The sequence below is a fragment of the Arvicola amphibius genome, chromosome 13 (genome assembly GCF_903992535.2).
Source record: "Arvicola amphibius chromosome 13, mArvAmp1.2, whole genome shotgun sequence".
Classification (NCBI taxonomy): domain Eukaryota; kingdom Metazoa; phylum Chordata; class Mammalia; order Rodentia; family Cricetidae; genus Arvicola; species Arvicola amphibius.
In genome coordinates this window covers 1,684,038-1,698,001 of record NC_052059.1, presented here as the reverse complement: position 1 = coordinate 1,698,001, position 13,964 = coordinate 1,684,038, and the positions used below count along the sequence as shown (strand labels likewise).

The 13,964-nt window shown below is 44.4% G+C and overlaps 1 protein-coding gene across 1 annotated transcript in view; it reads left to right on the top strand.

Moving 5' to 3' along the window:
- Window positions 1-13,964, top strand: part of Pcca (propionyl-CoA carboxylase subunit alpha) — a 293,212-nt gene that overhangs the window by 157,639 nt on the left and 121,609 nt on the right. Inside the window, 2 exon segments of the mRNA XM_038310358.1 lie at window positions 11,838-11,871; window positions 11,873-11,941. Coding sequence (XP_038166286.1) covers window positions 11,838-11,871; window positions 11,873-11,941 — 103 coding nt within the window.

Sequence of the window (13,964 nt, the reverse complement as noted above, 5' to 3'; positions counted from 1 at the left end):
TGGTTCAGATGTTAAGTCTAGAAAACCAGAATGTTTTTATGATGGCCTGTGGTAATACTGGGATGAAAACAGCTCAGCCCACAATGTGGAAATAAGGCATTCCCTATGTTCAGAGGTTGGCCTAGGCTATGTGGATCAGGGACATCTCTAGCATCTGCCAGTCCACACAGCCTGCCACCACAGATCCGTAGGGGAAATTGCATCTCTTGAATCCCCTCTCTGTGTTATTGTTCTCCTGACATCTGTGGTGTACATTCTTTCCTCATCTGGCTTCCTGATAAAATGGAGAATCATGTCCTAGTGAGTTCTTGCGGCTCGACAGATGCAATTATCTGAGGGTTTTTCTTGCTATTGAAAACCATGGCCTTTCTCGGTCTCAGATGTAATTTGTTCACTTGTTCTTGAGTTTCCATCTGGAGAGTGAGTTTCAGGTTTCAAATCGGATTTTAAACCATTGAAGGATAATTGGGGAAAGGCACACAGAAAAAGTAGCCTTGTGAAATCTTTTCTAAGAAAAAGCCAGTTTTGTTGTGTGGTTTGTATTATAGGAGGTTTAAAAGGTGTGGTCATATTATATCAATATTTATACCACTATGAGAATAAAACAAACTTTTTATGTTACCACTTGATCTCATGTATGTTTCTCGGGTAGGTCATGTTTTACAACAACCTTGCTGGGTTGGTGACTGACTATATAATTAACATAGGTTTTACAACACACATGACCATACAGCATCTTTGAAATACACACCTCCATTTGAGCAAGCGGGCCTCTGGAAGCAGCAAGAGGAGAGAAAGACACTAATGCATCATTTCCTATTGGCTCTTACTGCTTCTCCTATAGTGTTTTTAATGATTTACTATGACTGTATCTTGGTCGAGTTAGAAATACAGTGGGGCCCAAGCATGAAATTGTGCGTGTGCAGATGACACATCTGTAATGTTTTCTGAATATCACATTTTAAAAAAATATTTCTCTTCAGCTCAGCTGTCCTGTGAGGGCTGAATTCTTCCCTGCCCTGACTCCATAAGTCGTACGCACTTCATCAGTATTGTTGTGATTCTATGGCTGCAGACCCTTGGCAGCTGTTGCAACCCCACTGGCAATCCTATTCATTCTTCTTTCCCATTCACCATTGCCATTGAGAATTGATTTCTCTCTCCTCTACTCTAACCTTTCCCAATTCATTTCGGATTGTTCGATGTGAAAACATTTTAATTTCATATCATACAGCTATTCATCTCACATCCCTTTTCTAACCTGTCACCAGGGTAACAGCATAGCATGCTTTCTTTAGGCAATCAAGTTTTTATTTCACATGCTTAATGTTGCATTAAATGTTTGCATTTTGTTTAACCCCCATTAAATACTTTGAACTCTGGATATGTTTTATAGGGTAATGAAATCCCTGATTTTTGAATTGAACTAAATCAACACCATCAGTGCATTTATAAGAAATGTCAAAAGATTAATTTGCATAATGCAAAGATGATTGTTAAAACCCAAGTTAGCCGATCTGTGCAAAGTAATTGTCAGTAGGGAACGGAGCAGCATTTGTATATTTATGTTCAGCCTGTTCCAAAAGAGAATTTAAAAATTGGTTATCAGATTTGTCAGGGAGAGAAATGCATATTTAAATGAGTAATGGAATTGGGTAGCAAATGGGAAATAGATCTTTTGAAGAAAATGCTTAATTTTTCAGCTTGCTTTCTTCCTGTAGTTACGAATAAGAACATAATGACTTAGGTGTTTAATGGCAGGCGAGTAATGAGATGGGCCAGAGCGAGACGAATGTGTTGTTCTGGGAGCTTGATTTGGGGAGCGTGTTCATAATATCTGCTTTGTCAGTGCACGTCAGCATTGTGCTTCCCTTAGATAACACTGATTAGTGCAGATGGAAATGCGTGTGTGTAGGTCTGATTCTTTGAAACAATCCGACTAGGCTTGTGTTTCTCTTGCCTTTTCATCTTCACCCACAAATAATAATTTCACTGAAATCTGTCCTAGGAATAAATTCTGTGAAATGTGGAAGATACTAAGAAGTATAAATAAAGCTCTGGGGAAAATAAGGGGAGGCTAATGAACCATGTTGTTTGAAAGTATGGTTGTTTAAAAAGATACTCACGTAGTAGTTGTTCATGTTTATACTTTGATCCGTCTCTATATTTACTAATGCTTTCTTGGTAATAAGATAGAACCAAACTGAGTTAAGCTCTCTGGGGTTATTGATTTTTCAGTCTTTTTTAAAAAAACTTGAAGTGCATCTATGTCTTAGAACATTTTATTGAAATTTATTTATTTTTCATGCCTACCATGTTTTCTCCATTCCTCTCCTCCTGTTCCCTTCAACACCTCCCTCCCCTCATCCACTCCTCTGTCTCCATTCAGAAAAAGCAGGCCTCCAAGGGAGTTAGCATAGCATGGGCACATCAAGTTGAGGCAGGACCAAGCTCCTCCCCCTGCATCAAGGTTGGATGAGGCAACCCGAGTATGGGGAATGGTTTCCCAAAAAGCCAGCTCAGTCACCAGGGGACAGGTCCTGATCCCACTTTCTAGGAATCCTACAAACATACCAAGCCACACAACTGTCACACTCATGCAGAGTGCCTATGTTGGTCCCATGAAGGCTCCCAGCTGTTGGTTCAGAGTTGGTGAGCTCCCACGAGTCAAGTCTGGCAGTCTTAGAGGCGTGTATTACATAACTCTTGTCTTCAGTTTGGTTCTCTGTGGAAATTCTGATGTGCTCTCTTGAGGGTTGTGTGGATCCAGATAGCACTGGCCTAGCTGAGCAGTGGGGGGAGAAAGACCCATGGAGTCCTCTGACCTCCACGTGCGTGCTGTGGCATATGCCCACACATAGACAAATGAACAAAAGTATAAGAAATAATGTGTCTCTTGAATCTTAGAATAGTAGAAAAGCAAACAAACAAAAAACCAAGTTGCTGTCCCTATCTATTAGAACATCTACAACCCAGAACACCAAGTACTCGCCAAGGATGATGGTGGGTGCTGGAGGAAGTCTTATTTACTGCAGCGGGCATACAAAGTGACAGCTGTGGTGGGCTGACGGTTTGGCAACTTCTTACAAGACTGGATGCTCTTGTAACAAGGTCAAGCAGTGGGTGGCCTTAATGATGAGTGGAAACCCCATGTCCATTCTAAATCCTGAATGAGTACTTATAGCAGCTTTGTTCATAATGCCCAGAGAAGCCACCCTGTCCTTATAAACCAAATACTTCACAGCAGTGAAATATGAGCTTACCAGTTGCAAAGATTCCATATCCGTAAGTGTGTACCATCAAAGATCCCATGCCCCTGAGTGTGTACATGCAAAGATCCCATGCCCCTGAGTGTATACTGCAAAGATCTCATGCCCCTACGTGTGTACCGCAAAGATCCCATGCCCCTACGTGTGTACCACAAAGATCCCATGCCCCTACGTGTGTACCGGCAAAGATCCATGCCCCGAGTGTGTACCGCAAAGATCCCATGCCCCTACGTGTATACATGCAAAGATCCCATGCCCCTACATATGTACTGCAAATATTCCATGCCCCTGAGTGTGTACCGCAAAGATCCCATGCCCCTGAGTGTGTACCGCAAAGAATCCCATGCCCCCTGAGTGTGTACTGCAAAGATCCCATGCCCCTACGTGTGTACCGCAAAGATCCCATGCCCCTGCGTGTGTACTGCAAAGATCCCATGACCCTGCGTGTGTACTGCAAAGATCCCATGCCCCTGAGTGTGCACTGCAAAGATCCCATGCCTACGTGTGTACTGCAAAGATCCCATGCCCCTGAGTGTGTACCGCAAAGATCCCATGCCCCTGAGTGTGTACCGCAAAAGAGCCCATGCCCCTACGTGTGTAACTGCAAAGATCCCATGCCCCTGAGTGTGTACCGCAAAGATCCCATGCCCCTGAGTGGTGTACCGCAAAGATCCATGCCCCTACGTGTGTACCGCAAAGATCCCATGCCCCTACGTGTGTACCGCAAAGATCCCATGCCCCTGCGTGTGTACTGCAAAGATCCCATGCCCCTGAGTGTGTACTGCAAAGATCCCATGCCCCTGAGTGTGTACCGCAAAGATCCCATGCCCCTGAGTGTGTACCGCAAAGATCCCATGCCCCTGCGTGTGTACTTCTGAGGGAAAGGAGCCTCTTTGGAGGCAGCACTCTGGGGGTCCAGCTAGATGGCCTTCTGATGAGAACCACAGTGCACAGACTGCAAGGATCAGGGGTCGGTCGCCAGGTGTTTAGGGGTGGAGGATGTAAGGTGGATGATGGGATATTTGGGGGCAAGGAAACTATCCAGTTGGATACTGTAAGGGTGAGTCCATGGAAGGTTTAATCTTGTTAGTCAATTTGACTGCATTATAATTACCTAAGAGATAACACCATTGGGTGTGCCCTCCAGGTGCATTTGCAGAGAGAATTAGCCTGAGGATAGAAGACCTACCCTTAATGTGGGTGGCACCATCCCATGATCTGGAGGCCTAGACTGGATAAAGGGGGAAAAAGAAGAAGATGAGATAAATGCAGGATTCATCTCTCTCTACTTCTTGATGTGCTGTGAGCAGCCACTTTAGGTGGCTGCCACCACAGTAAGAGTTGCTGTCACCACTTTGTCTTTCCCTCCATGGTGGCTGTGTCCCAAGCCATGAGCTAAAACATAACCCATCCTTCCCTAAGCCATCACAGCAATGAAGAAGTAGCCAATGCAACACGTGCCATTGTAAACATGTCAGAACAGTTAGGATATATCACACCGGAGTAGCCTCAAGTCACATAGACCTTAGGAGTGCATTGATGTCAACTCATCAAGTCGAGTAAGTGTGCTGCCCTAAGGAAGGTGTAGTGAGAAGAGACGGAGAGGATGGAATGGTAAGGGTGCCTGGGGACCCTGTGCTTCTGTTCTTTTCTGCAATCCAAACCTCTAAAAAAATTGATTCTACCTAAAAACACTTCTGCTGAGGGAAAACCATTGTGAAAACCATTAAACAAGCCACAGTAGAAAATTCTCACAGCACACATCTGACAAAGGTCTGTATCCAAAGAAAAGAACTTCCACAAGTCAGTAACAAGGATAAGAAACTGACAAAAAGGACTAAAACCTTGACTACAAATGGCCAGTGGACTCAGAGGTCCTCCTCATTACGGGGGGGGGGGGCTACCGTTAGCTCCCCAGAATTACAGTGACTGTCTTCTGCAAGGGTCTCTGTTTCATGGGTCAGCATGGTCTTGTTGGCCTCACATCTCAGAGACCTAGCTATGGGAGGTTGGCACTCACTAGCCTAGGCACCATGACTGTGGTAAGTGGTGGTGAGGCTATAGCAGGACCCTTCTCCCGAGGAGAGCGGTGCCAGTGTCTCAGAACAGTGTGGCAGCTTAAAAAAATTACATGCTTAGCTTTGAGTTTGTTCTCCTTGGTTTTCTGCTCCTAAGAGGAAAAGAAAATTGTCCTCAAAATATTCCTATACAGGACTGAGGAAGCAGCCTAGAGGTGCAGTGCTTGGCTAGCATCTGTGACGTTTGTGACAAAGAGCATTCATAACAGCTTTGTTTTGTACACTCCTAAATGGAGACCCCCTCCGTGTCCATCAGCAGGAGGAGGGAGGAGCTAGTTTTAGCACGTGTACAAGAGAACACATTTGTGTAAAAGAGAGTATCCACAAATATGAGGGGAATTCAAAGTATAATTGACCCAAAGCTCCTACCATCCTTGCTGTCAGGGGCCATTGAAGTGAAGCTTTGGTACAAACAACTGAAGCCCGTGAGAACCTGTTGAGAGCTGTGTCAAATGACCGGAAGAGGGGGTGATACAGAAGACTCAAGCATTTCACCATTAAACTGGCATAATTTTTTTTTTTTATTTTCTTTGTATCCATGGGGGCGCCACAAGGTGATAGGATACATATACATTGTGTAAAAATGATCTATCCAGGATAGCTAGCATTAACATCTTCAATATCTGTATTTCCCTTGTGCTAGGAATCTTGGAGTCCTTGTCTTCTGGTTCTTTAAAAGTATATAGCAAATTCTTCTAAGCTAGTCTTCCTTCCATTGTGTCAAATGTAAGAAGCGTTCCTCCTCTGTAACTTCGTTTTTCTTCGTTCCGTCCCTCCACTCCAGTGACTCCTCCTCTGGAAGAGTGTTTGGTACCTTGTTACACAGCCCCACATTCACCCCCTTTTCTGTAACATGTTTGTTTCACTTACTGTCCTCTGTTCACCCCCATTTCTGCAGATGACAGGATTGCATGCATGCTCTACACCTTCCCATGTTGATGGACACTCTGTTCTTACTTGCTGCTGTGACAGAGTAGCGAACCAAAGTAACCTGAAGAAAGAAGGAGTTACTTTGACCTCATCATTTTAGAGTATAGTCTTGATCCTCCTGCACACTTGTTTCTGGCTTTGAAGGGTTCCCTGAAAGCTACTTTTATCTGTCTTCACAGTGATGAACTTTAATGTTACCCTGTTGTAAGTTCTCACATAATAAGGCATAGAGTTTTGTTTGGTTTGGCAGTAGGCTTCTGGTTAAAATTCCTTTAATCTGTTCCCTCCTTGCTTTCCTATTCATTTTGATAGCTGATGGTTCTGTGAAGAATTTTACATGAATTTATTGCACTACTAAAACCCGCTCTTGTGACCCTTCCTCTGTCTGAACTTGCTGAAAGTGAGGTTTTCAGCAAATGGCTGACTTTTGGTCTTCCTTGGAGTTGTTTTCTTTTCCTCTTCAGTTGAGGAAAATAAGAAACACTTCATACGCTAGATCTAAAGTTTCATTAAAATTGCTTATGCCCTATCTCAGGCATTTTAAGTGGGCCATCTGTCTAAACATCTTTCTTTCTCTCCCCCACCTTTTCCTGATCATTTCCTCGACTTATTCATGAGCCATGGGAGGGCTCCTTTGTAGTCTGCCTGTATCTCGGGCCTGTCTACCCCCACTGAATACGTCTATGTGCTTGCATAACACAGCTTTGCGCCGTGCTGGAAAATTTCTGAACTGGGTTCAGATGAATGGCGCGCTTTCAGGGCTTTTTTCTACTTACAAAGATTTGTGTGCAGGTACTGACCTCAGCGGCTGTGGAATTCAGTAGATTATTCTGGGTCGATTTACAGACCACTCACTGGGGCAGTTATGACGAGGCAAGTTCTTGATGATCCTCTGACTGTTCTCACTGTTCTGAATCAGTCTCAGAATCCACCCCCCAGTGCATGCAGGATGCTTCTGAAGGCCACTGTCCTAGCTCGAGTTCTGTGTAAAATGTTAGGCATCTCTGTTATTAGCCACATCATTATCACGTGTGTGTTTGGTGTCGTCTGGTAACTTATGCGTATGAGAACTGAAATTAGTAAAATCAGCCATCAATGATCTCCTGTAAGATAGGGAGAGGCTGGTTGGATTGAGCAGACTGATTCTGGCTGACTAGCTGGTAATGGGAGTGAACAGGCCTGGTAGAGCTGCGGTTACTGGGTTCGGTGATTTCAGATGTGAATGTGCAGATTAAGTCATACAAAGTGAACCTTGGACCGATGGCAGCCCTTTTCACAGAAACGTAATCGTCTGTCAAGAGGGGAAGCTGAGCCCTGCCTGTTATCACCAGGGTGACTGTGTGAAGTAGCTACTCACCTTTGAGGAGGGTTTGTAATTATTTTCCCTTGGCGTTTTTTGCTCTTTGCTAAGTGATACCCAGGGCCTGGTGTCTGCTAGGCAAATATTCCACCCAGAACTTCATAACCCATTTTGAATCATTTCAAATTATGCCAACTGGTGTAATTATTTTTATTTAATTTAAAATATAACTTTAGGTAGTTATTGCTATCATGTTTATGCTTTTTGAATTGTAATTGGTGTTTCCAAAAACAAAACAAAAAACCAGCTATCCCCGTTCTCTTAGAAATCCTGCAGAACCAGAGCACACCTTCCTCCAGGTTTGCATCTGTGTCTGCTTTGGTGCTGCAATATTGTATGGCTGAAAACCTGGCATAAATGCCCAAATTAGCTATTTTATCCACCAAACAAAATCAAACTGCCTTTCAAATCATATAAAGCCAGATAAACCCTGTTACTAACCCTACTTGGGGGTCATGCCTTCTGTACTTGGCACCTGGGGGTGTACTTATCAGGGGGACGGCTTTCCTCCATCCCCTAAGGAACCTTAGATGGCACTGTCACCAACGTGCTGCTCCAGAAGCTCAGGTTCCCGCCACCTGCCTGTTTCTGTGGGAGCCCTCTGACAGGTTCGAGGATGTGGGTTCTCAAGTGCATTGCTAAGGAGAGAAGGAGCTGAGACAGGAGCCTCTGGACTTTCTCCCAGAAGCCTGTGCTCTTCCATAAGGTCCCTCCTGGGGCAAGCTGCAATGTATATGAAACAGATGTGGATCAAAATAAAGCAGTGGAAAAATAAATAATGGCTGGGTCCTGAGGAGCGGCAGCTCCGTCTCGCCACCATCTGCCAGATCGTTTTCTGTGGGAAAAAGTGTCCTGTGCTGGAACAGGACATTAGGCTCAGCGACTTCCCACCTCCTCTGCAGGCGAAGGATGGCTGCCTCACTGGGAAGGGGTCTTTGCTCGCATTGCTGCTGAAGTTAGGAAATTCTACAGCAGATAGTACTGGCCAAGTGGAAGAAAGACAGTGACGTCACAATATCACTGAGGCAGTTATGAGGGCGGTGATCCCTTCCTTGGAAAATGTGAGACAGAGTCCAAGCGCTGTGATGGGAGGACTTAGTCAGGGCCTGAGAGGGCGCTAATCGTGGAAGCTTTGCGTGCCTTCATTTGATCCTCTCTGTTAGAAAGGTTAGAAATCTAGGCAGAGTTCATTCCACTTCTGTGGGTCAGCAGAATCTAGTTCAAAACCACTGTACTTGGTTTTCTGCCTATTTGTTTGGCTTAATTAAAGGGAGCTGCTCCAACCAGACACATAAGCCAGAGCAATTAGAAAAAAAGGAAGATACAAAAAATTGAGGATTTCCTTTTAAGGACTTGCTTGAATGGTAAGAAGCTCAATTAAGAATTAACCTGGTGTGAAGCAGAAAACCATAGAGCTGCCATGATCAGGAAGGATACAGTTTTATCAAAGGAAACAAAGATGTAGAAAAACCACGTTACCTAGTGGTCCTGAGAGGCTGGGCATTTGAGGCTGAGCAAGGAAGGTAAGGTAGCCTAGCAAGGAGACAGCCCCAGGGGACTGCCCTCTGCCCTGGGCCTTGCAGCCTGTGCTGCATTTGTGAGGCTCCTCAGGCTCTCCCCCAGGAATGGGCTGGACTGTGCTCAGCGTAGGATTCTTGCCAGGCACAGAACCTTGGGTTCCATCCCAGCACTAGGTTGTCAAGTCAAGGTTGTAGCCCTCCTGGAGACCTACAGTCCAGTGTGGGAGGTGCCCTGTGGAATTCAGGTGCTGCAGTGAGGTAACGTGGCACAGAGCGCTCCCTTGCTGGCCCGCTCGGCTTGGCCATTACCTTCCCTTTCCCTCCTTCCTTTGCCACCCCCCCCCCCCCCCCCGCTACGCTCATCCTTAGGAACTCTTGTTTATTTTCATTCTTATGAAATATGTATGAGCGCTCGACCTCCGAAACAGTTCTCTTCAGGTCACCTAACAGTGTCTTCCAAGCTTTCTTCTGTAGGATCTGAGACAGTCATTGTTAAACAGATGGATGGAGCCGTCTGTCCATACAAACACCCCTCACCTGTTCCTCTCCCTTCGCCAGGCCCCTGTACCTAGAGGGGACTTGAGAGTCATGGCTGTTATGACTATACTTTTTTTTTTAATAGAAAACCAAGTAATACATTCTTTTGAAATTTGAGAGAGAGACTTGAATAACCTACAACATTAAATTTAGATCCAGGGCTGGAGCTAAAAAGTACTAGTGTTAACAATACTTTAAAGACATGAAGACTATAAATGTGTGACATTAGGGTTAATTTTGAAGTTATTACTTTTTTAAACAAAATTATGGGAACTTTTTTTTCCTGGAAGCTTGACCTAGGTTTTTTCTGTCCCATGTAACACCAACCGCACGTTTATATGATAAGACTAGCTTTGTTCAGAGCTCTGGCAGCCTTGTATGTATTCCAGGATTACCAGAAAGTCAGGACTAGAGAATATAGAAGACATGGGCTGTGTGCAAGATGGGAACCATGGCTGTCTTCTGGTGTTCCATGACACGGTGCCAGTCAGTCTGTGAACTTGTAGGTCACGGAGTTTAATGTATCTTAGTGTCTGTCCTTATGGCTTCAGACTAGCAGATGTGCTAAGGTAGGTTTTCTCCACTTGGCACTATGGAGGAGCATTCTGTATTGTTTACAAATAGAGTAAGGTATTATGGCTCATTCTTTTTAAAGAAATAAACTTTATTATTATTGTGCGTGTGTGCCTGTGTGTGTGTGTGTGTGCGCGCGCGCATGTGTGTGTGTGTGTGTGTGTGTGTGTGTAGCTCGGGAGGTCAGAGGATAACATTGGAGCCATTCTTTCCTTTGACTTTTATGCGGATTCCAGGGACTGAATTCAGGTCCTCAGGCCTATAGAAAACACCTTTACTCACTGAGAGATTTCACCTCCTTCATTCTTTACTGCAGTATTATTGTATCAGCTACAAAGAGTAAATGAGCCCAAATTTCTATGCCAAGTTATGCCGATGAATTTATTTCTTGTCTTGGAAACTAGCACACTTGTCACATTGTTTATTTTGCTTACTTTATTTAAAACTTTGAATAGTTATAAAACGAATACTGCTTAAGAAAGATTAATTTATGAAGGGCTGTGACAGTTACACAATTCAAGTTCATAACCTCGAGCATGCCTGATGTCTGTCTTAGTTAGGGTTCTTACTGCTGTGAGGAGACATCATGACCATCGCAACTTTTAAAAGGAAAACATTTAATTGAAGTGACAGCTTGCAGTTTCAGAGGTTCAGTCCGTTATCATCATGACACGGATCATGGCGGCATGCAGGCAGACATGGTGCTGTGGCTGTAGCTGAGATTTCCACATCTTGCAGGCAACAGGAAGTCAACTGAGACACTGGGTGGTATCCTATAAATAGGAAACCTCAAAGCCCGCCCCACAGTGATGCACTTCCTCCAACAAGGCCACACCCACTCCAACAAGGTCACACCTCCTACTAGTGCTACTCCCTATAAGATTATCGGGCGAATTACACTCCAGCCGCCACAGTGGCTCTTAGATGAGGTGATAATGGTGCCACGGTTACAATAGGAGGCTGCTGTTGCCTTTGGAGTGTCCAGTTTTCATCCCTGTAGTGTGGATCGGTGGGGCCGGCTTCCCGCCGCCCGGCTCCTGGTCACCCGGCTAGCTTTACCACGAAATAATTACACGGAAACTGTATTCTTTTAAATACTACTGCCTGGCCCATTATTTCAGCCTCTTTCTCACATCTTGACTAACCCATATCTAATAATCTGTGTAGCACCACAAAGTGGTGTCTTACCGGGAAAAATTCTAGCATACGTCCATCTTGGGCTGGAGCTTCGTTGCATCTCTCTCTCTGAGCAGAGGCACGGCGGTCTGTCTAACTTAGGAGAGGCGTAGCATCTGACTGAGCCATCTACCTCACTTCCTTCTTCCTGTTCTGTCTACTCCACCCACCTATGTTCTAACCTATTAGGCCAAGCAGTTTTCTTTATTAATTAGCCAATGAAATCAACAGATTGATAGAAGACCCGCCTCCATCACATCCCAAGGGTGGGATCAGTGAATTGAAAGTGTGAAGTGGTCTTTGACCCTTTTCCTGCATGCACTGGTGCTGAAGGTGAGCAGCTGATCGCTAGAGTACCATACATACCTAAACGCTTTCCCCTCTTTTCCTTCAGAGTGCCAGTTGTTAGAACAGACGTGGCCAAGTGGGGAGCTCTCAGTAAAGTTACATGATGCAGAGCACAGTGTCGTGGCATCGAGCAACGGGTCAACATTTGTCGTGAGTTTTCCTTGCTTATTTGGTACTCTTGAGTTATCTAGACAAACTTAGAGCCTATTGAGCCTCTCCAGTGTCTCTTTCCAGCCTCCAGGAAAGCTCTGTGTTTGTCTTTATGAGCTGAATTTAAAGGGACTTTTTTGTCCACTTACGATAATTAGGGAACACGTTCCTAGATTTAGCCCACTTTCTGAAGTGCTTCCTGAAGTCATAGGCTTGCCTTTGTGACAGAGATTAAGAGGTGGCGAGAATCTAATCTAATCCCACTCTTGGTAAAAGAGCTTTCAGATTATAAATCCAGATCTGATGGGGAGTGTATCTAAGCCATGCCCTGTCAAGATTATTGGGGGCGGGGGCTCAAACTTCATGTTTGTTTGCAATTTTGTTGTAGAAACTCATGACCCCTAACCTGACTGTTCAAGCACTGTTTTTAGAATTTTTTTCCCCTGTAAAATCCTCTCCTGCTTTACATTTTATTTCATGGGGGAAACGCTTTGAAATAAGTGCATTAAATAGATCTGGAAAGAACCCACCGTGGCATGTGGCATAAAAACAGCCTGTCTCCTCCTTTTTTCCCTTGGATGCTATGGTATGTGTCATCCTCAGAGAAAAGCTTGGGTTCCTGTAGTTCCTCCAGTCTCCAATGTAGACTGAGCTGTTTCAGGCCGCCCCTTGCAGGGTCAGTTAGACACTCTGGTGTGAAGACCCGTGTGGTATGGCACCTTTTCTCCTCTCACCAGGGAAGTGTACTTGTTTGTTTGCTTTCTTCATAGCTAGAACAAAACTAGCCTAAAAGTGACAGGACAGGTTTGGGTTATGGACTTCAGAGAAAGTATAAGCAAGGTCATGTTTGCTTAGCTTACAGTGCAGCTCAGAAAATCCATAATTTTAAGAGTTTATAATTTTTCAGGCAATTTAAACCTTAAAGATTCCAAAAGGAGAGAGCACAATGTGTGCAGACTTCCTACTGAAAAGAAAAAACGTGTAGATTCAGTGAATCTTCCTGCAGCCTCCGTTCTGCTCCTGCTCCCCCAGGGGTGGCAGCCATTCTGAAAAGTGACCATATATATGCTCAGTGTGTGTTTGCTCTATAGCAGTGAAAAGAAGCAACAGGAAAGTGCATTTGAGTTGTACACAGAAAATGTAACTGTGCTAAATTTATTAAACTGGGTAGAAAGCTATGCCGGGAATTTAGAAGTTAATACGGTTAAGATGTCAATACTACTCATAGTGTTATATAGATTCAGTGCAGCCCCAATTGAAATTCCAGTTACACTTTTCCAGAAATAAATAATTTCCCAAAATTCACATGGAAGTTCAGAAGATCTTAAGCAGTCAAAAACCTCTAAATAGAAGAACACAGTTGGCCTTATATTTACAATGTTAGAAGCTCATTCCAAATCTTTGGTTATCAAATCTGTCTCCCAGGCTCACACCTGTAATCCCATTACCCCAGAGACTGAGGTATAAGGATTGCAAGTTTCAGACCACCCTGGACTACGTAATGAACTAATTGCTAGACTGGACTACATGATGAATTAATTGCCAGCCTTGGCTACTTAGGGATACACTACAAAAAACTGCAAAACAATGGGCCTGCAGAGATGGTACAGTGAGTGAGAATTCTTATTTCACAAGTTTGAGGACCTGAATTCTTCAGACCCTCAAATCCATGTGAAAAGAGCTGCGCAGGGTTGTGTAACCTTGACTGTAAGCCCTTTGCTGGTTTACAGCATAGCTTCGGTTTCAATGAGAGCCTGTCTCCCAGGGATAATAAGGCAGACAGTTAGAGGGGCACCTGACGTCATCCTCTGGCCTCTTTGTGTGTACGTGGGTTTCTTCGTCACTCTTCCATTGCTGAGAAGAGACCACAACTAAGGTAACTCATAAAGAAAATGTTTACTAGGGAGCTTTCTTACAGCTTCAGAGGTTTGGCCCATTACCATCATGGTAGGAGCATTGTGGCATGCAGACAAGTAGATGCTGGAGTAGAAGCTGAGAGCTGCATCATGGTGGGGAAGGTGGG